Source organism: Leucopleurus acutus, assembly GCF_964270905.1.
Source record: "Leucopleurus acutus genome assembly, chromosome: 12".
Classification (NCBI taxonomy): Eukaryota; Metazoa; Chordata; class Mammalia; order Artiodactyla; family Delphinidae; genus Leucopleurus; species Leucopleurus acutus.
This window is the reverse complement of record NC_139154.1, coordinates 28,404,929-28,430,161: the sequence shown is the minus strand read 5'-3', so window position 1 is coordinate 28,430,161 and position 25,233 is coordinate 28,404,929. Positions and strand designations below refer to the sequence as shown.

Below are 25,233 nucleotides of genomic sequence, written 5' to 3'. Positions count from 1 at the left end.
TGACCGGACGCCCGTCGGCACCGCACTCGGGGGCAATTTTAAACAGCAGAGTCATCAACAAAAGGCACAAAAATGCGAGCAACATGGCACCAGATAGACCCTGAAAAGGACACTGGACACATCATCGTCATCTCTGTGCCCGTCCTCGATGGTGACAGAGACACCACGAGGATCGACTTTGGGAAAATTCTCAAATCCGGAATCCGTGAGCGATGGGGCGGGACGGCGTCCTCCCGTTTTCCAGGTGGAGACGCTGTGACCTCAGGGCGCGGGGACTCGGGAGGGGACCCGTCGCGCTGCCTGCCCCGCAGTCTCCCCTCACTCACCCCAGACCTTCCTCGCAGTGGGGTCTCAGGGTTTACGTGGCTGGTTAGGGGCAGGGCAGTTCCCCCCAGAGCAGCAGGACACTTCTAACCTTCAGCAGTCTCTGCCTAATCTTCTCTGGGGAGAAGGTATCTTGCCTTTGAGGTTCTGTCAAGTTCAAAGTCGTTAAGTATTATTTGCGACATGCCAGGAGGAACCTGCGTGGAGATATTGCAGGCAAGGTGCCGGGCGTGGAAATGGACAAGGCTGCCTTCGGTTTGGCCAAGCGGTGGTCTCCTGGGCAGGGAGACGGAGCCAGTAAGAGCCACGGTGTTAATGACGGAGGCTGACCTTGTGGGAGATGCCCGTCCCACTGAGGGGGAAGGGGAGCTCGTCCAGCCAGGCTGCAGCTCAGGGTGTGGTCGGCCCCGGCCGGGGCGCTGGTTCCCAGCTTTCCCGATGTGCACCCTTGGGCAGGGTTCTCTCCCCTTGAAGCCTCGGTTTCCCACCTGCAGGGGCGTCCTGGGCATGAGGAAGGGGATGCGTGTGTAACTCCTGACACAGCCTGCCTGGTCGATGCTCTGCTGGGGAAGCTATTGTTATCATCACATCTGGGTTTATTGACCCGGACGTGAACCAGAGGAGTCCAGAGGAGGGAAGACAGGCAGCGGGAGAGAGCTAGGACGCCAGGGCTCCTTTAATTGAAGCAGATACTTGCGATGCAAACAGGAAATACCACCAGGCTCCTTTTCAGTGCTTCTTAGATAGGCGTTCTCTCTCCCAGGCCAAACCCAAGTGTTTAAGAAGCATCTAAACTCCCCTTGTGATGCTGCACCCAGAAGGTGCCTTTCGTGGGACCCAGGAAACGCTCCGTAATCGAGTTCCTGCCTTTCCCAACTTTTCTAAAATGCCGCTCCTGCCAGATCTAATGTTAATTATTTGCTAAGAATTAAGGATGTGAGTGGAAATTCAGAGTCACTCTAAATAAATGAAAGGCTGGGATTGGTAAAGATGGGAAGATTTTGCCCCTGCAACGTTTGATTGATATGTTCCCTTCTGTGGGGAAAAGTGAGGCCAACACAGCCCTCAGGCGGGAGATTTCTTTACTCACAAAGAAATGAGATTGCAGACAAGTGCGGAGCCGTTCGCCCAGGAATGCGGGCTGCACCCATCTGCAGCGCTGGTTACATTTATGCCTCTTTTCCTCGTCACGGCTTCCTTTAGGGGAAGAGCCTAGATTAGGCTTGTCACTTCCTGGAGTGAAACAATATTTCTAAAAGTCCATAACCAGCTAAGCAGCACATCAGCTTCTGAAAATAGCAATTAAAGCGGGTGCAGTTAGTCATCGTTGTTACTTATTCAGACACGCGGGATGTTGGTATTGGCATGGCAGCGGGTGGCCAAATATTAATCCTGAGCATTTGTTTCCTTGTGCGTGTTATTTTGATGTGCAATTTTCTTAGGTCAATGCCTGTGTCACCCCTTCCATCCACTCACCCACGCATCTCTCCGCCCATCCATCCATCCATCTGCCCTTCCATCTGTCCGTCCATCTGTCCGTCCATCTATCTATCCATCCATCCATCCATCCATCCATCCATCTGCCCTTCCATCTGTCCTTCCATCTGTCCGTCCATCTGTCCGTCCATCCATCCATCTGCCCTTCCATCTGTCCGTCCATCTGTCCGTCCATCCATCCATCCATCCATCCATCCATCTGCCCGTCCATCTGTCCGTCCATCCATCTATCCATCCATCCATCCATCTGCCTTTCCATCTGTCCACCCATTCATCCATTCATGCATCTATCCTTCCATAACCACCTACGGCTTCATCCATTCATCCATCCATCCATCTGCCCGTCTGTTTGTCCCTCCCCCCCTCATTCTGGTGTCCTTGGTAAGTGTCAGGCACTGGTGCTGAGATGTGTAGACCCCACTGCCATGAGGCAGAGTCTGTGGTGTAGGCTGTGCGCCTCTATCCTGATGCAGACCTGTCCCCAATCCGTCCCACCCCCGTGGTTCACGGGTGGGGTTGGAAGCCCAGCAAGGGGAGGGGGTGGTTATAGAAAGGAGGTCGCCTGGGAAGAACTTTCTTAGACCCAAGCCTCTTTCCTCCTAAACTCAGAATGCCCTGGCTTAAAATCCAACTTCCTCGTTATTTTCCCTAGTCTTAGAGAAGCCTTCTTCCCATTTTTCTGTGGTTTCTCAGAGTTGCGTGTCTAGCAGCCTTTCTCAGCTGGGTTGTGAGGGAAGGAAGCCCAACAGAAAATGATTAGAGTGATTACTTTCTCAGTTCTTTCAAGGATCCTGCTGGACTAGTACCTGGGTGCTGGAGATAACCCAGTGCATTACCTGCGGCGGGCGCTGCATTAAGGCTTCTCGATTCCTCACTGGAGAAGGACTATGAGACCATAAGAAGTCTGGGCATCAGGGCACAGGGAGAGGACTGCGCCGGCATCCCTGCCAAGGAGAGGCCGGCGAGGCAGGTCAGGCTGGCAGCGTGGGATCCCCTTAATGAAAGCGGAGGGGAAATTTCAGGAGGGACCACCTCGGCTAAGGTGGTCGGCTAAGGACCACCTCGACCACCTTTCCTCCCGTCACAAGGCTCCGTTTCGTGTCCCCTCCCCTCGGAACCTTTCCTGAGGGCTCGCCTCTGACCATCCGCTTTAAGGTCCTTGGGGTTTATTATTGGCCCCACACTTCTTTTGTCCTGGTTGATGAAACCACATCACTTACACCCTAGAAATGTGTTCTCATTCAGTAATGAACTTGGCTTGCACGTCCCGTCTTCCTAAAAACTCAAGATCTGTGTATGTAGGAAGCCTCCTCGGTTAGATGCTCCCGGAGCGTCTTGGTGGAGGGTAACTATTTGGTATCAGTATTTGTTGATTCTGTTTTTGATCCATTTCCTCCGTGGTGGTAACTACAATGCAGTCTGATTCGAGGCTGTTAGAAAAGCAACAGACAAAAATCAGTCTGTTTGGTAGAGCCTGAAATCTGCTTCCTGGGCTTGGTCTCTGCTGGGTTCTGTGACTGTCCGCTTGCCAGTTGGCTAAGTCTTGGACGAACGCCCAGTGGGATAACATGATTTATCCGTTTATTTTGCTGAACTCAAAGAGTAAGCTCTGTCTGTCTCTGTAAGAACAAACTCAGCCCATTCAATTGTGTAAATTATAATATTTGTTGTAACAAGTAGGGTACATCTCAGCACGCTTGGGTGTCTGTGATGGTCAGTTTTATGTGTCAACTTGGCTGGGACACAGTGCCCAGATATTTGGTCAAACGTTATTCTAGAGGTTTCTGCGGAGGTGTTTTTAGAGGAGATGAACACTTAAGTCAGTAAGTAAGCAGATGGCCCTCCACGGCGCAGGGGGGGCCTCACCCCATCAGTGGAAGAACTTAAGAGAAGAAAAGCAGGACACGGCCCTGGGAGCAGACGGCGGCCCTTCCCTGGGGATCCATCCTGCAGGCTCACCTGCAAACTGTGGACCTGCCGGCCTCCACAATAAGTCTTTCCTTAACAGAAACCAATCTCAGTCTCTCTCTGTACATGCGCACCCCCCCACCCACCCACACACACACGCACACACACGTCCTGTTGGTTCTGTTTCTCCAGGGAACCCTGAGTGATGCCGGTCCGTGTCGAGTGTCACGTGACCCTGGTTCTCTCAGCCATAGCTGGTTGGATCCAGGTGGATACCAGATCCAAGACAGTCCGTCCACGTGCTGGCCGGTTACTTGTGATCAGGCTTAGCTCAGACACACGTCTCTCTGGGGAACAGGAACTAGAAAATACTAAGGGAATAAACAGTCAGCAGTGGAGCTGAGGCTGGCAGGCTGTGCTGTGAGGGTTCAGGGCAGCCATAAAAGCCCATTAGAGGCTCAGAGCTCCAGTGAAGCAGAGAGGGCAGAGGTGGGGCAGCAGGGTGGCTGGAGCGCGGACACCTGCACACCTGGATGCCTCTGAAGGCACCTCTGGCCCGGGAGAGAGACTCTCAGAGAAGAGCCAGTGGGCGTGGCGCCCCTGTTCCTGGTTGAGGCTGCAAGTTGTTGAATGAGTTTTTATTGCTTGAGCCCAAAACTTGATTACTTTGTTTAAAATTATATTTAACAAGGAAAGGAAAAAAACCATCTTTTAGTTATGTGCTATTATATAAGCGTGATCGTTCATTTAAGATTTTTTAACACGGTAAGGAAAAGAAAAATACTTTCTATCCTGCATCCCGTAACCCTTGGGGCGTAGAAACTTTGTCTCTTCCCAGGGCGTCCGTGGACTTACTTCTGTATTACTGATCTCCTGACCCTCCACGAGGAGAAACCTGTGTGCCTGTGTGCACCCTGCCCCTCCCTCCACCTGTCCCATCTGCTTCTCCGTCTGTGAGCTTTCCTCTGTGCCCGGATCACCTTGGTGACCCAGGGGTGGTGTCAGTGGGTCCCTGTGTGCCTCTCCCCGCTCACCCCGAGGTGGCCGTCTTCCAGGCACGTGGTCTCCGTCCTGACTCACTGAGCGTCTGGTTTCCAGGTGAGGCCACAGCACGGCTGTGGGCTGATGTCTGTGCCCGGCAGGTGGCAGGTCAGGGGCGGAGCCGGGACTGGGCGGCAGGTGGCAGCCGTGGACATGCTGGGCCGCCGGTGTCCGTCCATTTAGTCTGGCCAGCCCTGCAAGGCGCGGGGTCGGGGTCCATGCGCGTGGATGGTGCCTTGAGCGCGTGCGGAGCCAGGGGGAGGCCGGGCCCGTCAGCAGGTGCTTTGGTGTCTCTTCTGGTGGTTCCTGACCTGCCCGTCCAGCCGGGCTGCTGTTCTAATTCTGTGATTCCTTCTGCATGGGACTCCACTGCAAATAGGACTTGCCCATGTCAGCAGTTTCACCATCAGGTAAATGAGGCGAGTCTCCGGAGCTGGCCCGTGGAGTCTTCCCCGTGGTGTCCAGCATCCCTTGTTCTTGCTGGTGTGGTTACCAGTCAGGAAAGCCGCTGAGACTGGTTGGATCCACCTGCCGCGGCGGAAAGTGTTTGTGCTGATCCGGGGGCGTTGGACCTGGGAACGCACTGTGGACCCCTCGCTGGGTAGAGACCTGCTGGGGGATGGGCAGTGGGAGGGAAGTCTCACAGGGCCGGGTTTCTGGACATGGACTTGGGATGGCTTTGGCACCCCAGAGAAATGCTGTGCTGAAATCACACCAGTCTTTCCAGCCGCACCTGCATCTTCACCAGGTGGAAGCTGGGGCTTGCTGGGTGCCGCTCTGATGTCTTCAGGTCACACTGATGGGGGCTGCTGGGACTGTGCCTGGGGAAGGGGGGTCTCGGGGACACGCTTTTGGCGCGGAGGATGAGGCCCCAGGCCCCCTTGTAGGCTGCCCAGATGGGCTGTGTGGTTTCAGGCCAGTTAACTGCCTTCTCTGAACCTCTCCTCTGAGTGTGAGATGAAGGCTCACCGCGCACGCCAGCGGGAGGTGGCCCGTCCCTTTCCGGGCTGCCGCGCACTCGGTGCACCTGTGACCTGTGCCCACCACCCCCGCCCGCTGCCGCCTCTATGGTCCTGTCCCCGGCTCGTTTCCTGCTTCGCTGGTCTCGGTTCATGTGGTCCTCACAGGAGAGGCAGATGAGCAAACCGAGGAAGGATCAGAGAAGTCAAGGCATTTGTCCAGGATTGCACAGCCAGGGAAGAGCACAGCAGGGATTTGAATCTGGACCTGCCTGGTGCCCGACTCGGAAACTGATCCACCTACGCAGAGCAGCTCTCGGGGCGCCCTGTCCTGGAGGAGGTGTGTCTGTGGACACACGTGGGCACACATGCACAGATTCCTCCCATGTCCCATGTGAGACCTGGACGGAAGGCTTTCAGGGCCCCTTGGATGGGCGCAAGGCTCGCGGTGGCCGCTCAGGGCGAGACCAGGGCCCAGGCCCGTGTCTTCACCCCTGCAGCCCCTCGGGCTTCCACGGGCTGGAGCGCGAAGCCGGGCCCGGCAGAGACCCCGAGACCCCTTGCGGGGGACAGGGGAGCTGCGGTGTTGCAGAGACCCCGCCCACGCGGAGACGCGCTCACCCGCACCTGCTGCTGTTCCCCGGCAGAAGCGGAGCTCCGTTTCCCACGCCTGGGCCGGGTTCTGCTGGCGTGTGTGCGCACTGCTTCCTGGGCTGTTGCTCTCTAGAAGGCGTCAGGCCACCGTGTTTTCACTGACGCGCCGCGCTGGGCAGAACGGATTTCACGCTCGTCCAGGCTGCTGTTTCGGCTCCGCGTTTGCTTGAGAGACAGAGGGGGGCCTTTTGCCCTAATTGCACTGCTATCTATCTTCGGCTTCGCCCCCTGCATGGGGGCGTCCTGGGATGCCATGAAGGGGCCTTGGGAGAGAGAAGTCTTTGGTACACAGCTATGGCCATTTTTTTGGTCTGGAAAGCAAGAAAAACACTGATTTCAGTTTTTAAACAGCCATGGGAGAAGTTTGGGCATTTTTCCCAGAGGACACAGCCTGCAGTGCGTGAACCAGTAGATACATTTTGTTCATTTGTGAGGCGGTGCGGGGGCTGTGGGGGGCAGGCTTTACATTGCACGTGGCCCAGAACGATGCCCCTGACACGGAGGCCCAGGAACAGTCAATCTCCTGGGACGGTGGGCAGACACCTGCCTCACCGCACCCTCGTCCAGACCCGGAGCAGCCAGCGCCTGCTTTTGCTGTCCTGTGAACTCTGCATTTTATGTTTTTAAATAGTTGAAAACAGAAGGTAGTGCTTCCTGATGTCGTAGGTTTTTGAGTTTCAAACCTCAGGTGTGATCACAGCTGCGCATGATCAGAGCAGGTCCCTTGCTGTGGCACCGCCTTCGGCTACGTAGCCGTGACAATGGAGTGGAGAGGTTGCCATGGAGACCGCGTGGGACCGAATCCCACCATCTTTCTGCCCGGCCTTTTAGGGGACAGGGTCACTGCCTGGGCCCACGTGGCCAGTCTTGGAGCACAGCCAGCTGCGCCTTCCTCTGGCACCTTCCCCGGTTCTGGGAGGGGAGGGATGGGATCTGGGCTGGAGTTGGGCCCCTCGAGTGCTCCCTGGGGGCCCAGTGATGGTGACACCAAGGAGGTTCTTAACAAATGACCCAACGGTCCAAGTGCAGTGGCAAGGCGATGAACCGAATCGTCCTCAAATGAGTAGCGTCCCTGCTGACTCCTGGCGGGCTGGAGAGGTTGCAGGGGCAGTGCATCTCTTGAACGCTGTTTGCTGAGGGCTGTCCACAGAGCCCCCCCCTCCAGCACTGAACTGCCCTCGGTTGTCAGCAGCAGTGACGCAGGGATGCTTTCAGGGTGACGGACATGTTGGCTGTTCCGTGGTCTGTGCGGGCCATCAGGCGGAAACCAGGGTCCTCTCCGAGGTGGGAGCTCACTTCTCACTCCCAGTTGGCAAAACACTCAGCTCTTCCTCGCTTCTCTTTTTAGCTGGACGAAACCTAAAACCAAAACCGGAGTAAACGCTCTTCCATGTGTGCTTCCTTTGGGTGAATCAATACCTTGGTTTATTTCCTAAAGTCCGTTTTCTTTCGAAATAGTTTTCTGTCCTGGGCTTTGAACCATTCAGTGTTTTAAAAATTCTCTATCAGGAGAAAACAGTGGCTTTTTTTTTTTTTGCCTTCCCGTTTTCTCTTTATTCATACACATGACTCAGTGAACCAGACTTTACCGAGTTGATCAGAAGGTTGTGGAAGAGTTGACCTAATTCAGGCCCCACCTTCAGGACGCTGAGCTGGGGCGGCGGGTTGAGGGCCCAGCAGAGTTTGGACGCTGCTGCCCCTCGGAGTGTGTCCCCCGCCCCGTGGGAAGGGCTGCTGACCCCCGAGCCGTGTTTTAGTCCCCCTCCCCAGGAGTGGGAGGTGGCCGTGCAGGAGGACCCGTTGGCCCGGAGACGGCAGCAGCTCAGGGCCCGTCCCGGGTCTGTCCGTCAGCAGCACTGAGGGAGCCCCTCCAAGCAGGTTCCGTTCTCTCGAGCCAAGAGGTGGGCCCCTGGTTCCATGTGCTTACATCCTGGAAGGGGAGACGACAAAAAGATGAAACACTTAGCGAATTGTGTCGCAAGCACCCACGTCCCTCCTCTGTCCGTGTGGCCTTTTTCTGGGACCTGAGGTTCTGGATGAAGAGCAGACGCAGCAGGAAATTCAGAGCTGTTTCTGGAGAATAAAGGACTCGCCCCTCGGGCACCCCTGGCACCCCCGGCACCCAGGGGCCTGCACATTACCCACCTCCTGGGAGGGCTCCAGAGGGAAGTTCTCTAGAGACCCCGACGCCAGCTCTCCTCGACGGGAGCGCCAGCCCTCCGGGGGGGGGGCACGATTCCGCCGGGGCCCCTCTCCCTGCGCCCTGAGGCTCCTGTGTGGGGAGGGCCCGCCTGTTCTCTGGTGCCCTGGACGTCATCCGAAGAAGCCAGGCCCGGAGTGCCGTCTGCACAACTGATCGCACGAGGGCCGCTCTGTCACTGATAAGTACAGGCGTTTTCCTGGCGCCACGTCGGACGACATAACGTTTTCTGTGTTTTACAGAGTCCACAGCACAGGGGGAGGAAAAAGCAGACCCAGCAACCTGGCCTTTTGCCACGGGGGCGGGTCAACTGCTGGCCTCTGTGACTCTTCTGAGCTCGTCCCTTCAGGCCGCCTGTGGGGCACCTCATGCCACGGCAAGAAGGACGAGGGGCGGAACCTGGGCAGCCAGGACTGCCTGGCCCCTGACGGCTCCACTCCTGAAAGCAAAGCGCTTTTTAACAGGTGTGGGGCTGAGGGGCAGCCAGGACGCGTGGTCACCCTGGGCCCCCGGGAGGGATGGGCTGTCATGTTGCTGAAGCGGACGCTGGGCCGTCCGGTGTCCGGGAGCACCCTGCACAGGCAGAGACGGCGTGTCCAGGCCCCGGGTCCCACTGGGGCAGGGCTGCCCCCTGCGATGGGTGCAAGTGCAGGTTCTGCCACTGTCCCTCGCCCAGGATACCTGGCCCCGTGTGGCCTCTCCCCAACTGACCAGGACCCACGTGCTCTTCACCATCGGACGCTGCTTTTTCCTTTGCTGACCTACATTTCTGGTTTTGGCTTTTTGTTTTGTTTTTTAATTAATTAATTTTTTATATTTATTTGGCTGCATCGAGTCGTAGTTGCAGCGTGCGGGCTTCTCTCTAGCTGTGACACGCGGGCTCAGTAGTTGTGGCGCACGGGCTTAGTTGCCCCGCGGCACGTGGGATCTTAGTTCCCCGATCATGGATCGAACCCGCGTCCCCTGCGTTGGAAGGCGAATTCTTAGCGGCTGGACCACCAGGGAAGCCCCTGTTTTGTTTTTTTTTAAATTTCAGTAATTTGAGTGAAGAAGGAGAGTGTGTGCCTATGACACCTGTAGGTGACACACTCCTGGGAGGATTAGTGAGTCCTTGATACAAATCAGGGTCCAGGGAGGCCTCGGAGGCCGGAAGGATGCCCTTGGATGGACAGGATGAAGTTCTGTAACTGCTCGCCCGCATCACACGCTGAAGTCCTGCCAGTGCGTACAGGGAGGGGGCGGCACACGCAGAGCCAGTCACGAGGCTTGTGCTTGGGAGGTACACCTGCGTGCCCAGCGTTTGTGAGAAGCTTTGCCTGTGTCTCAGCATCGGTAAAGCTTCACTTCTCCCGGGCAGCGTGCCGAGGGCTCTTTGGAGCTCATGATCCTGTACTTGATCAGGCTGTCTCTGCACTGGCGGCTGGGATACTCTGAGCCAGACCTGCGTCCCGCCGCCAGCGTCTGCTTCTCCATCTGTCCTGTTTCCTTTCCCCCTCATTCCTTTAGCTATTTCTTCTATTGTTTTATGGGAAAGGAGGAAGAGATGAAAACCAATAAAAATACATGTATCACAGTGTCTCAGCATTCTGTGATTTCTAGCCATGACCCCTGTTTTTTCAAAGCTACTCAGTAAATACTGAATTGAGTTAAATTATATATATACACACACACATATATTTAAATTTATTTTATTTATTTATTTTGGCTGTGTTGGGTCTTCGTTGCTGCACGCGGTCTTTCTGTAGTTGAGGCGAGCGGGGGTACTCTTCATTGCGGTGCGTGGGCTTCTCACTGCGGTGGCTTCTCTTGTGGCGGAGCACGGGCTTCACTAGTTGCGGCACGCAGGCTCAATAGTGGTGGCTCGCGGGCTCTAGAGCACAGGCTCAGTAGTTGTGGCACACGGACTTAGTTGCTCCGTGGCACGTGGGATCTTCCCGGACCAGGGCTCGAACCCGTGTCTCCTGCATTGGCAGGTGGATTCTTAACCACTGAGCCACCAGGGAAGCCCTGAGTTAAATTATATTTTAAAAATCAGCAGCATCAGTACTGGATTTGGGGGGGGGGGACTAAAAGTGGGTCCTGTGGTTAAGTGTCATGAACGTAGGTGAACCCAACTCTGCAGTGAAGCACGTGATGCCAGAAACGCCTGACGCATCACTTTACCACCTAGAGACACAGCTCCCGTCAAGGGGGTGACATTCAGGCTCTCTCTCCTTCCTGGGGCCTGGGGTCAAAGATAAGGGCATTGGTTCCTGAGCCCTCACGTCCCTCGGAAGAGAGAAGCACTGACCTTGGGGAGGCCACCCTTTTAGGGGGAGCGGTGGGCAAGTATTAGGGTGACCGGAGGTGGCATTACCCATCCTTCAAGGCTGCTCCCTGCAGACACTGCTCTGGGGTCTGCCCGGAAAGAGGGGCGTCGGGCCTTGCCTTCCTAGCATAGCTGGCAGGCATAGGCGGGGTGAGGTCCGGTCCCACTGACATCCGCGCCGCTCAGACCTGGCCTGGGAGACCCCGTGCTTGGGCGCCGTGTTTCTGACGGACGCACCCGAGTCAGCCCTTAGGGATGCGGTTGGCGAGGGCTCCCAGTGCTTAGGCAGGTGGACGTGAGCGCGGAAGCGTGGTGCGTGTGCCTGCCGCTGGGCCCTCGGCCTGTCACCGGACCGCCTACTGTCATTTTACTCCTCCAGGCCCCTCCCACCAGCTGTGGCCACGCCTCTCGGCCTGGGGCCGCCCCCGCCGACTGTGTCCCTCCCTGCCGTGCACAGCCTGCCCTTAACCTTCGCCTGCTCGCGGGCTGCACCAGCCCCTGGGCTCTGGGGGGCCTGTCCGCCCGGTCTGGACGTGCAGTCGCCCTTGGGCTGCTTTGTCCCCGGTCTCCAGCCTCCTGGAGCCCTCACCGCTCAGCCGCATGCTGGGAGCAGAGGATGAGAGGCAGTGCCCGGGCCTGGTTCCCGCAGGTCACGCGCTCCCGCGCGACGCCGGGCTCCCACAGCGTGTGGCGTGTGTGGACCACGTGTGTTTATGGAAGTGATGGGCACTTAGCAAGCCCAGCGATGTCAGCTGTCATGACGCCTGTTTATCCTTCGGCCCAGCCACACCTTTCTAGGAATCGATTCCGTGAATACCTCAGCGACAGTGTGAATTGAGGGGTCCAGAGAGCCAGTCCCGGGAACTGCCCGTGCCGGCTCGGAGCGGCCCTCCCAGGTGGTCCGAGCACAGGCCACGGTCGCTGCCCGGAAGGAGGTGCGGGCATGTCCACACACGGCTGCGGGAAGCTCCGCAGTTTATCCCGGGAGGAGAAGCGTGTTCACAGGGAGCTGCCTTTTGTGCAAGGGAGGGAAATAGACACACGTTCTATTTGCTTAGATTTTCCAAAGGAAACAGTGGAAGGGTGAGGTAGAGTAACCCCAAAGAGCGACCGGGGAGGAGGGGAAGCTGTGAGGGGCAGGGATGTGGCCTCCAGACGCGCCTCGATGAACAGTTAATTACTTATTAGTGATAACGCTTTGGAACCGTTTATGTGTTGCAGGAAATGGAAACGAAAGTTCTATCTGGCTATGATGCACCATGTGGGCCACGTGGAGGTGCACGTGGCTGCCCTGAAAGGCCCCTCACCCAGCGCTGGCAGTGGGTTGGGCACATGGTCCACTTAGAGGTCTGCAGGCTGCATCCCTGGTCGGGGGACCTGGGTCCTCCATGCAGGCTGCCCATGGGCCTGAAGCATTAGGTGGGGTGGACGGGGCCCACCGGAAAAGCCGCCGCAGTCCCGGTCAGGAGTTTTGTTACAGTGATGGGAGCAGTGGGCTGGGCAGTCATGGACAGCGTCCAGTCCAAGAGTGAGGTCGGGTTTGCAGACATGGCCGGGCCTGGCCAAGCATTGGTGGTAGAGGAGAGGAGGTGGACTTGATGTTGCACCTTGTCTGGGGAAAGTGGACGGGCCTGGCGGTGCGCTAGGATCAGGGCATGAGGGGGGCTTGAAGGACCAGGGTTCTGTCCTTGGGGGACAGAACCAGACGCTGACGGGGCCACCTTAGCCCTCTGAAGTTGAGAAGAAAGCAGGAAGTGCGGGGAGTGTTAGGGTCCCCAGGGGCGCTGGCCCCATCTGCCCTCCCCTTCCCAGCTCCCCGCCAAGGGGGCCGCGCGCTCTGTTCTGAATATGAACGTAAATTACTCTTTATTAGAAAACAAGCCTGTCTGTGCAGGGGAGGAGGGGTCCTGGGGGAGCATGCTGGTGGGCAACAGGGTCTCCAAAGAGAGTGAACCTGGGTGAGGGTCAGGTGCTGACCGTTTGCCTGGGTCCCGAGGACTTGACCCAGAGCGAGGCAGCAAATGCCCGAAGGCCGTGCCTTGCACTCAAGGGTGGACAAGCACTTTCCGAGAAGCCTCCACCACCAGTTCTGTCATCAGTTAGAGCTGTTGGATCAGGTCAACATAATCAGATTCCTGAAAAGGTGATGAACACTGAAGGGGCTCAGTAAGTATCGTAGGAGAGCTGTCCACTCGTGACCTGGACCAGGATACCGTGGGAGTTTCCTGTGGCCGCCCTGTCGAAGCACCACCGACGGGACAGGAGTCTGTTCTCCCCGAGTCCCAGAGGCTGGCCATCCAAGGTCAGCTGGCAGGGCGGGCTCCTTCTGTGGCCGCGAGGGGGATTCTGAGCCAGGCCGTGCCGCCACGCCGCCCGCCGCCCGGCTCTGGAGGTTTGCCGCGGTCCTTGGCCTTCCCCCGTGAGCCCATCTCCAGATCTCCCCTTTTTACAAGGACACCGGCTATCTTGGACCAGGGCCACCCCTGTGACCTCACTGGAACGTGGTCACCTTGGGAAGGACTCTGTCCCCAAATAAGATCACGTTCTGAGGTCCTGGGAGTCCGGCTTCAACGTGTGAATTGGTGGGGACACAGTTCAGCCCGTCATGATCCCTGCTGGGCTGTGATGGAACGGGTTCAGCCTGTAAGGAAGGAATTTTAATTTTTCTAAGATTCTTTGGTCAAGAAAGGGGTCTTTGTGTTTAGTGGTCAGTGACTTTCGTACTTGGTCAACTGATAGATTTTAAGTCAAGCTGGGGGAGGGTGGGAGCGGGCATCTCAGCAGACCTTCTGTCCCGGCACTCCTGGCCCCGGCCTGAGCCCCGCAGACCTGCGCCGTGTCCGCGCGTCTCCTGCTGCTGGGCCGGCTTCTGCCTCAGGCTCTGGTCTCTCCTGGGCTGCTCAGGCCCTCCCTCCGTCCACTCTTCTACTTGTGCATTTAATTTTATCTACCGTGTTAAGATGCACACATGAAAGAGCCTTGTTTTTCCAGCTCGCACGCTGAATGAGCTTTGTGGCTCTGAGCGTTCGGGCTAAATGTCCTTACTGGGGGAGTGAGTTCCAGCTCAGAGGTTACCGGAGGGAACCCCAGTGTTTCCACGCCTGCTCCAGGGGTGACTCCCTTCGTGAGGCCCTGCAAATCCGTCCTGTGTGTTGTCTTAACACTGAGGCCTGAGCGTTCCCGTGGGCTGGCGGAGACGGATGGATGGGTGACCAAGGAACCTGTTATCTCCCCATAATTATTGTTTAAACAAACTCTGTGAGGTGAGAGCGTCCACCTGTCATTCAGACAAATATTCATGTCTTTGTTAGCCTTGGCCCAGGGTTGGTGCATCCAGGGAATGAACAGGGAGGTTTAATTTCTTAAATGCCTTGTTGCTGCTTGGAAACTGAATGTTTAAAGATGACACACAACTAGTGACAATCGCAGATTTCTCTCCGTAAATGCGTTTCTTGTCTCTTCACAGGGATCTTCGCTTTAACAGAATCAGAGAGATCCAGCCGGGGGCCTTCAGGGGGCTGAGAAACTTGAACACATTGTAAGTACAAACATTGTACTGGGAGCCGGTAGAAAAGAGATATCAAAATTATCACACCAGGGGCTTCCCTGGTGGCACAGTGGTTGAGAGTCCTCCTGCCGATGCAGGGGACGCGGGTTCGTGCCCCGGTCCGGGAAGATCCCACGTGCCGTGGAGCGGCTGGGCCCGTGAGCCATGGCCGCTGAGCCTGTGTGTCCGGAGCCTGTGCTCCGCAGCGGGAGAGGCCACAGCAGTGAGAGGCCCACGTACCGCAAAAAAAAAAAAAAATTATCACACCTTTCCCTGTGGGTACATCCCGAGGCTGGGCTCTGAGAAATCATCACACCTTTCCCCTGGGGATACATCCCGAAGGCTGAGGGACGTCGACCCCATTGCCCGCTGTGGGTGGGCATGGCTGAGAAGTTTTGCCGTGGAGCCTGACAGAGGGATTTGCTCGTTAAGATGCCAGGACTGGGTCCCAGGATTGGCAGCCGTCATGGCCTTTGTCCCCGTGTGTCTCATCTGACCTCTGTGAACCTGTCCATCCTCTGGGTGTGATCCAGGCCTGTGCTGGTCACGTCTCCCACTGCAGGGTCTAGGGGATGGCCCTCCTCTGAGCTAGTACGGGCACGGGGTTGGGGTTGGTGTCCAGCTGTGTCCCAGGGTTTAGACCCCAACTCCGGGCTGCCATGGGCTGTGCTGAATGCCGTGGGCGGAGACGGGTTCTGGCCCTTCTGCCCCAGGAGGTGACTGTTCTGTGCAGGCCCTGGGGGTCAGGAACGTTCACCACTGCTGTGTAAGCCTTGTGGGGGGGACACGGGTGGCTCGGGCCCAGCTCCCTCCCTGTGAAAAGGAAAGCTCCACGGTGAGACACCCACCTCCGGGACACCCTGCACCTCCGCGAGGGCCTCCCAGCTGGCTGGTGGGGAGACAGAAGAGACGTCTCTGTGCAGGAGAGAGGGGACTGCTTCTCCGCTGTACGCAGAGCTGCAGCAGTGTGCGCTGCTGTGGACCAGCGCCCTGAGGAAACCTGCAGCCGGGAGCATCCAGCACCAGCAGTGCTCTTGCTTGTGTGAATTTGCATTTAGCGAATGTCGGTATTAGGTCTGTGGCTTAATCATAACACGATTCAGAAGCGTGTTGTTTTTTAAATTCTTACTGAGACTTTCTTTCACAGGCTTCTCAACAATAATCAAATCAAGAGTATACCTGGTGGGTCATTTGAAGACCTGGAGAATCTAAAATACCTGTAAGTCATGACCAGTTCTTTACACCAGAGTCTGTTACCTGTATTCGGACTGTTTACTCACTGAGCTAAATATTGTACTGTTCATGAATTATTGTAAATACAGTCATGTGAAAAAGAGGTTTTATTTCCGAAAGGTGAGTGAAACTTTGGTTGGGACTTTTAAAGTGAGTCGTTATCAGTATAAAGTGCTACCTTATGTGATTTCTAGTGTTTATCTGCTAAGCCTAAAGTAAAATTGGTTGAATAAAATTAAAAACTATAGCCTCTGAAAATCATTCTCGGGTAATAATGACGCTTCTTGAGATGGAAGGTGATAAGTTATGTTCAGCCGCCAGTGTGAACAGCTGACGTATTTTGTGGGATCTGAGCTTTCAGGGGTGGGTGAGATGTGAGATGGGAATGACAGATCCCTCTGGAATGTCACTAATTCCTGCTAATTTTCCCTATCTTCCGCCAAGTGATTTCACCTCTTATTTTTATGTAGTTAAATTTTATTCTACCTTTAAAAATTGATTTGAATTAATGAGTTTATTAGCATTTAAAACATCTGCTTGTTGAAGTCACTTTTGCAGTTAGAAAGTGACCTCGCCTGGTTCAATACCTTCACAGGCACTTATTTTGAAGTTGGAAACTTTAACAAAACACTGAATACATTGCTGGTTCTAACAGATTAGAAGTAAGTATCATGTGCCTTGAGGAAATTACTCTTAATTTTAGGACTGTTCAGCTAGACCCATTTTAATGAGGGATTGGTATCAGTGATTTGGGGGGAAACGTGTGGCTTAAGTGAACCTGGATGTCTCCAAGTCCTGTTGAGTTTAGGTGAGACAGTGGTTATGAGCAAGAGATAACATTAACTCTTCATTAAATACATCTTCGTCCACAAAGAATCTGAAAGTGTCGTGTCTACACACTTTTCTCCATCACTTTTGATGCAGTGTATTAATTTTTCATTAACAATGTTCACACTAAGCTTTGTTGCTCATTTTTGAAATGAGGGAAAGGTCTTTTCATTTATTTACTTACGTTTTGTTTTGGTTTTTGATTTTAAGTGCTGTGTAAGCCCCAGAAGAAAGCCTGGATTTCTCAGAAGCAGAGTCCGTTAACTGAGAGCTAGTATTTGCAGTGTGTGTGTGCATGTTTAGTCTGTCTCTAAGAAAACACTTTTTTTACTTTATTTTTAATTTTTTTGGTTTGAATTACTTAAGAGCAACTTATCATTTACCCTAGTAGTTAGGGATACTTCATTTTTCACTTAAGACAGATTTTAAAAATAATACTTTTAAACCTCGTCTGTTGACGGGCTTCCTGTCAAGGCATCCACGTGCCAACCCTTCCCCCTCCCACCTGAACTCATCCGAGACACCCACGCGGTAGGTTCCAGGGTCACCGGGATGGGCTGAGCAGTGGTCGGGGGGTAGGGGCGGCGGGGGGGGAGATGGACCGCTGTGAGAACAGACACCAGGACAGGGATGCAGCTGTGGCGGGAAGGTGCCCCGTGACCCAGGCTTCTCCTCCGACTTCCCAGACCACGTCGGGAGGGTCCATCCTGACAGGCACTGACTTAGGAGACCGTGCGGTATGCATCTTCAATGTTTAAGAAGGCTTCCACAGTTTATTGATTATTGCAGCCTTGGTATTTATCTAATCAGTGCCAAAGTGTATTTTTGGAGGTTGAGTATTCCTTACGTGTTGGAGCTCCAGTGACTTCTGGTAAGGAATACACCTTTGCCTTCATTAAGCTTTCCGGATGATGAAAATTAACCCTTCAGGTAGTTAGAACTCATATTCAAAGGGTCAACTCTCTGATGAAGTAGAAAATTATGTATGATTTACTGTTAGATCATGATCAATACCGAGTTATTCTTAGGAAAACAGATTACGCTCCAGTGTCCTTACCAGCATGCATTCATATGTCCTAGCTTGGTTCAACTGCATGTACTCTTTGACAGGATTCCTTTACTCTCATCTTCTTGAAGTGCATGCAAGGTGATGTCTGTGTTGATACTTTGTTTTGCTTGTGTGTGTTTAAGAGACAGGCACAGAAACCTTTGCTCAGACTCACCTCCTATAGGGTTAGCAGTAGGAGAAACAACTCACACCTGGACAGGAGTTGCACGTGTGAGGCCCTGTTCGAAAGCTCTCTATATATTTGTTGAATTTCAGTGATCCTGTGAGGTCCTGCTATTCACTGCATCTTACATGCAGAGAAACTGAGGCAGAGAACGTTAATTCTTATTCAAGACACACAGCCAGTAGGTGGCAGTTCAAGGGCTCAGACCCGGCAGCCTGGAGGAGTAATGTCTGTGCCAGGCCTCTTTTAGGCACTGGGCCTCAGTTTCAGGGGGAATTCTGGCTGGCTTGTGTTAAGGCCTGTAGTTCTTGCTGAAATCGCCTCAGCAGATTTGCACAGAGAGAGAAGGGAAAACGCTTGGAAGGATTGCAGCGATTGAAGGCAGCACAGCAGGTCCTGTTAGACTGGGTCGTGCACCAAATATTATTAAGTAAAACGCATGTCCTGGAAATGAAGTAGGCGACGTTACAAGCGTTGAGACAAAGCGGTGTCGTTTATTAAGTGGGTAGGTAGGTGAGGGCCCAGCCACCGGGCATCCAGTGTGTGGAGAAGGATCTGCCTGAGTTACACTGTAGGAAAGGTGTGGATTTCGATCCGTCCCTCTGCCCACATCAGCCATGGAGAAATGCCCGGGGCAGGTGTCTCCACGTCTGATCCAGACGGCCGCGGTAGACATGTGTTCCGAAGTCCAGGACAGATGGGTGGACCCCACACACATGGTTTTGTGTTTCTGGTGGAATTGGATACTTTGGCGTGAAAGTCTTCACCCTTGATGGGTTCCTTCAGGAGCTGGCCAGCTTCTTCTGGAAAGGACGGGGCAGTACACGCGTGAGGCTTTGAGGACCATACGTCTGTGTTTCCATGGGGCACGAAGTCAGCCGTAGACCACAGTAAATGAGTCGGCATGGCCGTGTGCCAACAGAACTGCATTTTCGGACACTGAAATGTGAATTTCACGTGATTTTCATGTGTTTCGAAATATTTAACCCTTTAGAAACATAAGCACCATTAGCGTGCAGGCCATGAGGAACAGGCAGTGGGCCCCTCGGGTGCCCCTTCTGCTCAGCCTTGGTTGCTTCTGTTGTAGGAGAACGGGATTCTGAGCGGAAAACAGAATATGTAGTCTTCGTAATTTAGTCCGTAATTTCTATTCCCCAGATTATCTCTGGGCATTTTGAAACTGTATCAGTTACAGGAGCCTATATTCAATGCATTTGACCTGTTTTTCGGGAAATGATTTTATTTTCTTCAGGCTTCGAAGCAAATGCTTTGTCAGCTGCTCATAAGCTGTCCTCCAAGAATCTGTGAGTTTCCTGAAGACGTGGCGGTGGTCTGATCATCTCCGGTTGGAGGTTTTCCTTAGAAAGGGGAAGGGGAGCCTCCTTGGAGAAACTGTACCTACTGTGTAAACGTTCTGTTTGTATCCTAATACGATCATGAATTTGAAAACTGTCTCCACGTGCCAACTGAATTCTTCCTTCCACCCTGAGTTACGGCCTGGCGTGCGTGTGCTAATCCTCCCGTGTTTCTTGTTTCAGCTATCTGTACAAGAATGAGATCCAGTCAGTTGGCAGGCAAGCGTTTAAGGGACTTGCCTCTCTAGAGCAACTGTAAGTGCCTCTCCTCTGCTCTGCGGTGTCTCAGATTTCACCTGCCCTTTGCCTCTTGCAGGGAAAACTAGGCCAAGTCTGCTGTTTGCACGATGCATGTCTGTGCTCCGGGGGCGTAGGGCTGTGTGCATGCAGATGACAAAGCCGCGGTCCCTCCCTCCTTCTGACCCCGCCCATCTGGGCAGCCACCCCACCCCCTGTGCCCTGCATTCCTGGGGCAAGGACCAGTAACACCGGTTGACCCCTGTCCCCATGGTGCTTCCAGTTTAACAAGATAGACTTGTAAACAGATCTGAGCAAGTAGAGGTCTTTCGGGGACCAGGAAGTTGTTTTCCTCGTACAGTATTTCCTGTTTGTGAATCTGCACGTCCGGTTTACTTGCGTCATTCACGATGTCATTATTTTGGAGAAAATAAACTTTTCCATGTGTTTCCAGTTAGGGGACGCTGGATGTTGTTTCTTGGGCTGCGTATGAAGGAAGTCCTACTTTGCTGTGAGGTCAGCATGCCCATTTGAAGTAGAATTCTGGTCAGAGGCATTTTCTGACTGTTTGCCTGGCCGGTCACCCGTCCATCAATGGGCTGGAGTCATCACGTGTCAGGCAGTCTATTCACGGGGGTGCTGCAGCTGAGGATGTGGTTTGTGTTTTGTCAGTTGCCCGGACATGGAAACATCTCCCGAGGCCTTGAGGCAGAGCTGGGGAGGCCTCACCTGAACCAGGAGCTTCCGAAGCACACGCAGGGCTCTTGTTTTCAGATACCCATTTGTTTATCCAGCTGAGAGCCGCTTTCCCGAGCCTGCTGTGCTCGCCGTGGACTGGATTTAGAAAGAAGCTGTATATGAGGGGCTGTGCACCTCCGCTTCAGGGAGAATGACACAGGGATCAGATCATCACAGAAACACGTGGGAGCATGTGGAGAACCCCCAGGTGGAGGGAGGGTCCCCGGAACACGTTTCTGCATCTGACTCAGTTTTTTTTTTTTTTTTTTTTTTTTTTTTGCGGTACGCGGGCCTCTCACTGCTGTGGCCTCTCCCGTTGCGGAGCACAGACTCCGGACGCGCAGGCTCAGCGGCCATGGTTCACGGGCCCAGCCACTCCACGGCATGTGGGATCTTCCCAGACCAGGGCACGAACCCGCATCCCCTGCAACGGCAGGTGGACTCTCAACCACTGCGCCACCAGGGAAGCCCCTGACTCAGTTTTAATGGATCTGGGGCTGGGATTTACACGTGCTGTCAGGTGTGGAACTAAGTGAGGCCCATCGAGCCTTGGGAGGGGGTGAGCGGGGTTATTTTTGAGGAAAACAGGCAAAGTCTGGGAGAAATGAGGAGGGAAGGGGAATGGCATCCACGGAGCACCGAGTGGGAGTTGGTGACCAAGGTCCTAGGGGTTCGGGACAGCATCCTGAGACAGGCTGCCTCCAAACCCAGGATCAGGCGCTGGGAGGGAGGGGTCTCTGCTGCTGAGACCTAGGGATGAAGGGAGATTGGGACCCGTCCCCGCCCCTCAGGGAGGCACTGTGAGGGGGAGGGGAGCGTTCCCCTAGGAGCGCGCTCAGATCTGACCCCGCCGCGTGCAGAGCGCTTCAGGTCCCCATCCTTGCGGGGCCCCCCATGCCCAGAGCTGGCACACGTGCTCCAGCAGAGGGGAGGCTGGTCCCGAGCCCCGTGTCTGCCCAGCACGTCGGCTCTCGCAGGCCTTAAAAGATAAGCGGAGGCTTATACAAATGTTTAGAGTTTATTTGAGCGAAATCGATTGGGACAGAGCCTCAGCAACCGGCCGTGCGTGGACAGCCCCTGCCCCAGGGCTGGGGGAAGACTCCTGGAACAGGCGCAGATGCAGAGCAGGGCACTTGGTGACGGGCTGCAGCCTTGGGCCGGCTGGCTGCCCAAAGTGTGTCCTTAGCTCTGGTCTCTAACCCGGAGGCGCTGACAGGCTCCTTAGGCCGCGCGTGAGACCCGCCCCGCCCAGCAGGCTCACCTGCGCTCCCTGAGAGGCTGGCCGCGGGCAGGGGCGGGGACTGTGGATGGCGCTGGGGGCTCCCTTCCTGCCTTCGGCCCGTTTTCCTCCACCATCGGTAGAGGGGCCACAGCCCAGGGAGCCTGTGAACCCTGAGCCCCTCAAGGCAAAACCCGCGTCCGGTCAGCCTCCCCCTGGCTGTCGGCACGTGGGTTTTTAAGCAGCATCAGCTTGGGACCGGCGTGTCTTCCCTTCTCTCCCTCCCTTGGCTTCGCCCCGGACCCGGCCGGCCGGCCCGCGGTCTCTGGAGCAGCGCGGCTGAGCGCGTCTCCTCCCCGTGTCTGTGCTTGATGGTGCGACCCCAGGCTGCTCCACGGTGGCCGCTGGAAGTGCACGTCCTGCATAGTCAGGACGGGGCGTTTCCTGCCCCCGCCATCCTGCCCTCAGGCCCCCGCCCTCGCAGGGAGGGCGGTGGGCACAGACCCGGCCCCCACCAGGCTGCCTGCCCGCGGAGGACGGTGGGCAGCTCTGAGGCCACGTGGTCACCATGGTGGTTCTCCTGGCGAGCTGGCCCAGGGCAGGCCGGATACCGACAGGACAGGGCGAGGGACCCTGAGGTTCCATCATTTCAGAAAGTCAGTGAAAGGCTGTACCTGGTGGAGGGAGTGTGGAGAGAGCTCTCCTTTGCGTGGGTTTGTGCTGTGACCCTGCTGGTCCCAGCGTCTCGTGAAGACGCAGCCTGGCGTGTCGGGCCAGGTCCCTGTGTGGCAGGAGGGGCTCCTGCACGAGCACCGATTAGAGGGGGCTTCCGTGTATTTCTAAGGCAAAAGCCCACCAATTTTCAAAGTGAGAAAGGCGGTATGCAAGACAATGAGAAGAAATTAGTTTTACGAAAAAATGTGTAACTTACGGCAAGAAAGAAGTATAAGCGGAAAGAAACGGAAGTATAAGCTCTGGATGGTCGATGTAATTAAAGGACATTTGAGGAAATACATTATTTCGCTTAACTCAGGACCAGGTTTCTTCTGTAGTTGCTGTTTCTGTAGCTGAAAAACAATATACCCAATGTCACCTTGAAGTGTAAGTCTCCTCAATCTGTTTGTAAATTAAAAGATTGGAATGAAGGCATTCACGTACCTGCGTGTGTGGTGTAATGAAGATCATGTTGATTTTTTTCTAGAAAGGTCCATGTATTTGGAGAGCTGAGTGTCCCTGGCTTTCCCCGCTGGGTGGGGAGGAAGCCCGGTCGGTGTGCTTGACCCTTAGTCGTATTGTCCAGTCAATCATTTAAAGTCTGCACCCAGTTTTCCGTTGTCTTTAATCTTCCTATTTGATGACTGCGTTTGTTTTCCATACAATGTAGGAGATCTAGAGAGTTATCTATTGACGTGTGTATTTGAAATGACTTAGAGAACAAATGTTTTCAGCAAAACCCTATAGATCTATAAAAAGTATAAAATTGTTTAAAATTTGTTCCTTTTTCCCATTTTTAAAAACTCCTCTAGATACCTGCACTTTAATCAGATAGAAACTTTGGACCCAGAGTCGTTTCAGCATTTGCCGAAGCTGGAAAGGCTGTAAGTAGTGTTGGCTGCCCCTCTCCCTGCGGGTCCTGGAGCCCGTGGCTCTGTCCATTTCCTGTAACGGAAAGAACATCTCTGTCTGTTCAAGCAACCGGGAAACGTCTCAGTAGGAAATCTGTGCTCTCCTCTAACAGTTCAGAAGTGGGAATAGTGATAAAATAGAAAACAATGTAGTTATTTTCTGTACTAAGTAACATTGTTCTCAAATTCATGTATACGAAACAAAGGCAGTCACCGGGATGTTCTTTGAAAGCTGATTTATTTAACTGCTTATACACTTTTCTGCACGTCTAGCGAAGTATTTTAAAGCATTGCTGTCGTTTATCACCTCTTTCAACAGGTTTTTACATAACAACCGAATTACACATTTGGTTCCGGGAACATTTAATCACTTGGAATCTATGAAAAGATTGTAAGTATGATAACCCTTTATGCTGTCTTTTCAGCAAAGACTAATAATTTCTCCACGTCATATGCATTTACCTGACCCCTTTTACTGGGTATTTCAAAGAAGAGTTCATTACAGCCTGGATATGAATTAGGAAGGGAGGGTGGATTAAGCCGTCAGAACGCCGAACCAAGACCGAGCTGGCTTGGAGGAATGTGGCAACAGGAAGACGTTTTTAAAAATCAATTTTAAATTCCTCAAATTAATCTTTAATTCCATGTTACATATTGTACTGGTGGAAATAAAATTGGCCTAGAATTAATCCCAACTGTATTGCATTCCTTTTATTTAGGCATGCACATAACTGAATTCTGTCCATTCTTAGGTCGCTAAAAATAATTTATCTTTACACTGAGTAATTTCTTATAATAGCTGATGGAGAAAGCTATCTGACATCTTTCGTGTGTCTTTCTCCGAGCTCTTCAAGGCCATTGTTTTTCAGTTAGGTATTACTGAGAGTGTACAATGAACTGGACTTAAGAAAGAGATAGAAACGTCAGATTACCAGGCCTGGGCCCAGAGTGGCCTTTGTTTCTCTCTTGAGTTAAGTAAGACACAGTTTCCTCACTATTTACGATTTTTTTCTTTATAGGATAAAGAAATCCCTAGCCAAACTAAAAACTGCGTTCTAGGGTGGCAGGTGAGAAACACTGCCTGCGTTCTAGGGTGGCAGGTGAGAAACACTGCCTGTTTCCTAGGGTGGCAGGTGGGAGAAACACTGCCTGTTTTCTAGGGTGGCAGGTGGGAGAAACACTGCCTGTTTGGTAGGTGAGAGGGCAGGAAAGAAATTGCCAGGAGTTGCCAAGACGAGCTCAGGGCGCGTGGGGGTCGCCCGAGTCTACAGAAGGCTGGAAAGGGTCACCTGAGTCTACAGAGGCTGGAAAGGTCCTTCTCCGTCTCTGCCTCCTTTTTGGCCTTTTGATGGCCTAGCACTGCCCTCTGCATCTGCTCGGCCTGTGAAACCCTAGATTTCTCGGCCCCAGTGAACCTCCCCCTCTCTGCCAGACGGCAGAGGGGAGCATGCAGTCGGGGGCTTCCTGCTCTGGCCGCTCGGCCCAGGGGCCGCTGGCCAGGGTCACACACCTGCTCATCCACTGTCAGTGGGGCCCGTCCTGAGCACAGAGGTCCTGCCGTTTATTCAGAGGGGCTCTGGGGTCAGCGGGCGCCGGAAAGGTTCTGGGTCCCCCACGGCCTGCTGACCTGAGGAATCGGCGAGTGGGAGGTTCTGTCATGTCTGCGTTGAACCCTGTGGATTCTGCGGGACCGTGCTCATCAGAGCTGGCTGTCCAGACAGAGGGCCAGTTCTGCCTGCTGCCCCCTCCGAGCCAGCGTCCTGGAGAAATGCAAGTGGGAGGTGGGCCATCACGGGCCCGCCTCCCTGGGGAGCTCTGGCCGGCAGGTGTGAGCTCAGTGGACGCCCGAGGGCAGCCCCTCGGCTCTGATCCCGGGGAGCTCCCTCTGAACGGGGCCGGCCCTGCTGCCACCTGCTCGCTCTTGGTTCGCGTCCCCCCGTTACACTCCTTACCTCGTGCTTTGCTGCATAAACGGTCATCGTTTCCGAGGGAGGAGATGACACCCTGCCTGTCCTGCTTGCTGGGACGGACGTGTCCAGCCCCGCGGGGCACTTTCTCCCGGCACTTAGTTCAGCAGCTGAGATTTGCGCCCTGTGGGCTGACTGTCCTTTAGGGCGTATGTAAGGGTTAAGTGAGGTAGTACCTGATGGCGCGGCGCCAGTGGTGGTGAGAGTTGGGGAGTAGTTCCTGGTGGTGGGGATTTCTGCATTACTGATTTACGAAGGCTCCTGTCCTGTGCTTTTCGTGAAGCTTCCCGGACTCGTCCGGCACGTCTGTCCCTCGGTCTTGAACCTAAAATAGACAGTATTTGAGTGCTCCTTTCCCCAC

At 54.3% G+C, this 25,233-nt stretch overlaps 1 protein-coding gene across 1 annotated transcript in view; it reads left to right on the top strand.

The window, feature by feature from the left end:
* The window catches only part of PXDN (peroxidasin), a gene marked incomplete at its 5' end in the record, with an annotated part of 64,614 nt that overhangs the window by 9,446 nt on the left and 29,935 nt on the right, over positions 1-25,233 (top strand). The window contains 5 exons of the mRNA XM_082851323.1: positions 14,358-14,429; positions 15,586-15,657; positions 19,270-19,341; positions 22,807-22,878; positions 23,225-23,296. Coding sequence (XP_082707449.1) covers positions 14,358-14,429; positions 15,586-15,657; positions 19,270-19,341; positions 22,807-22,878; positions 23,225-23,296 — 360 coding nt within the window. The remainder of the gene's footprint in view (positions 1-14,357; positions 14,430-15,585; positions 15,658-19,269; positions 19,342-22,806; positions 22,879-23,224; positions 23,297-25,233) is intronic.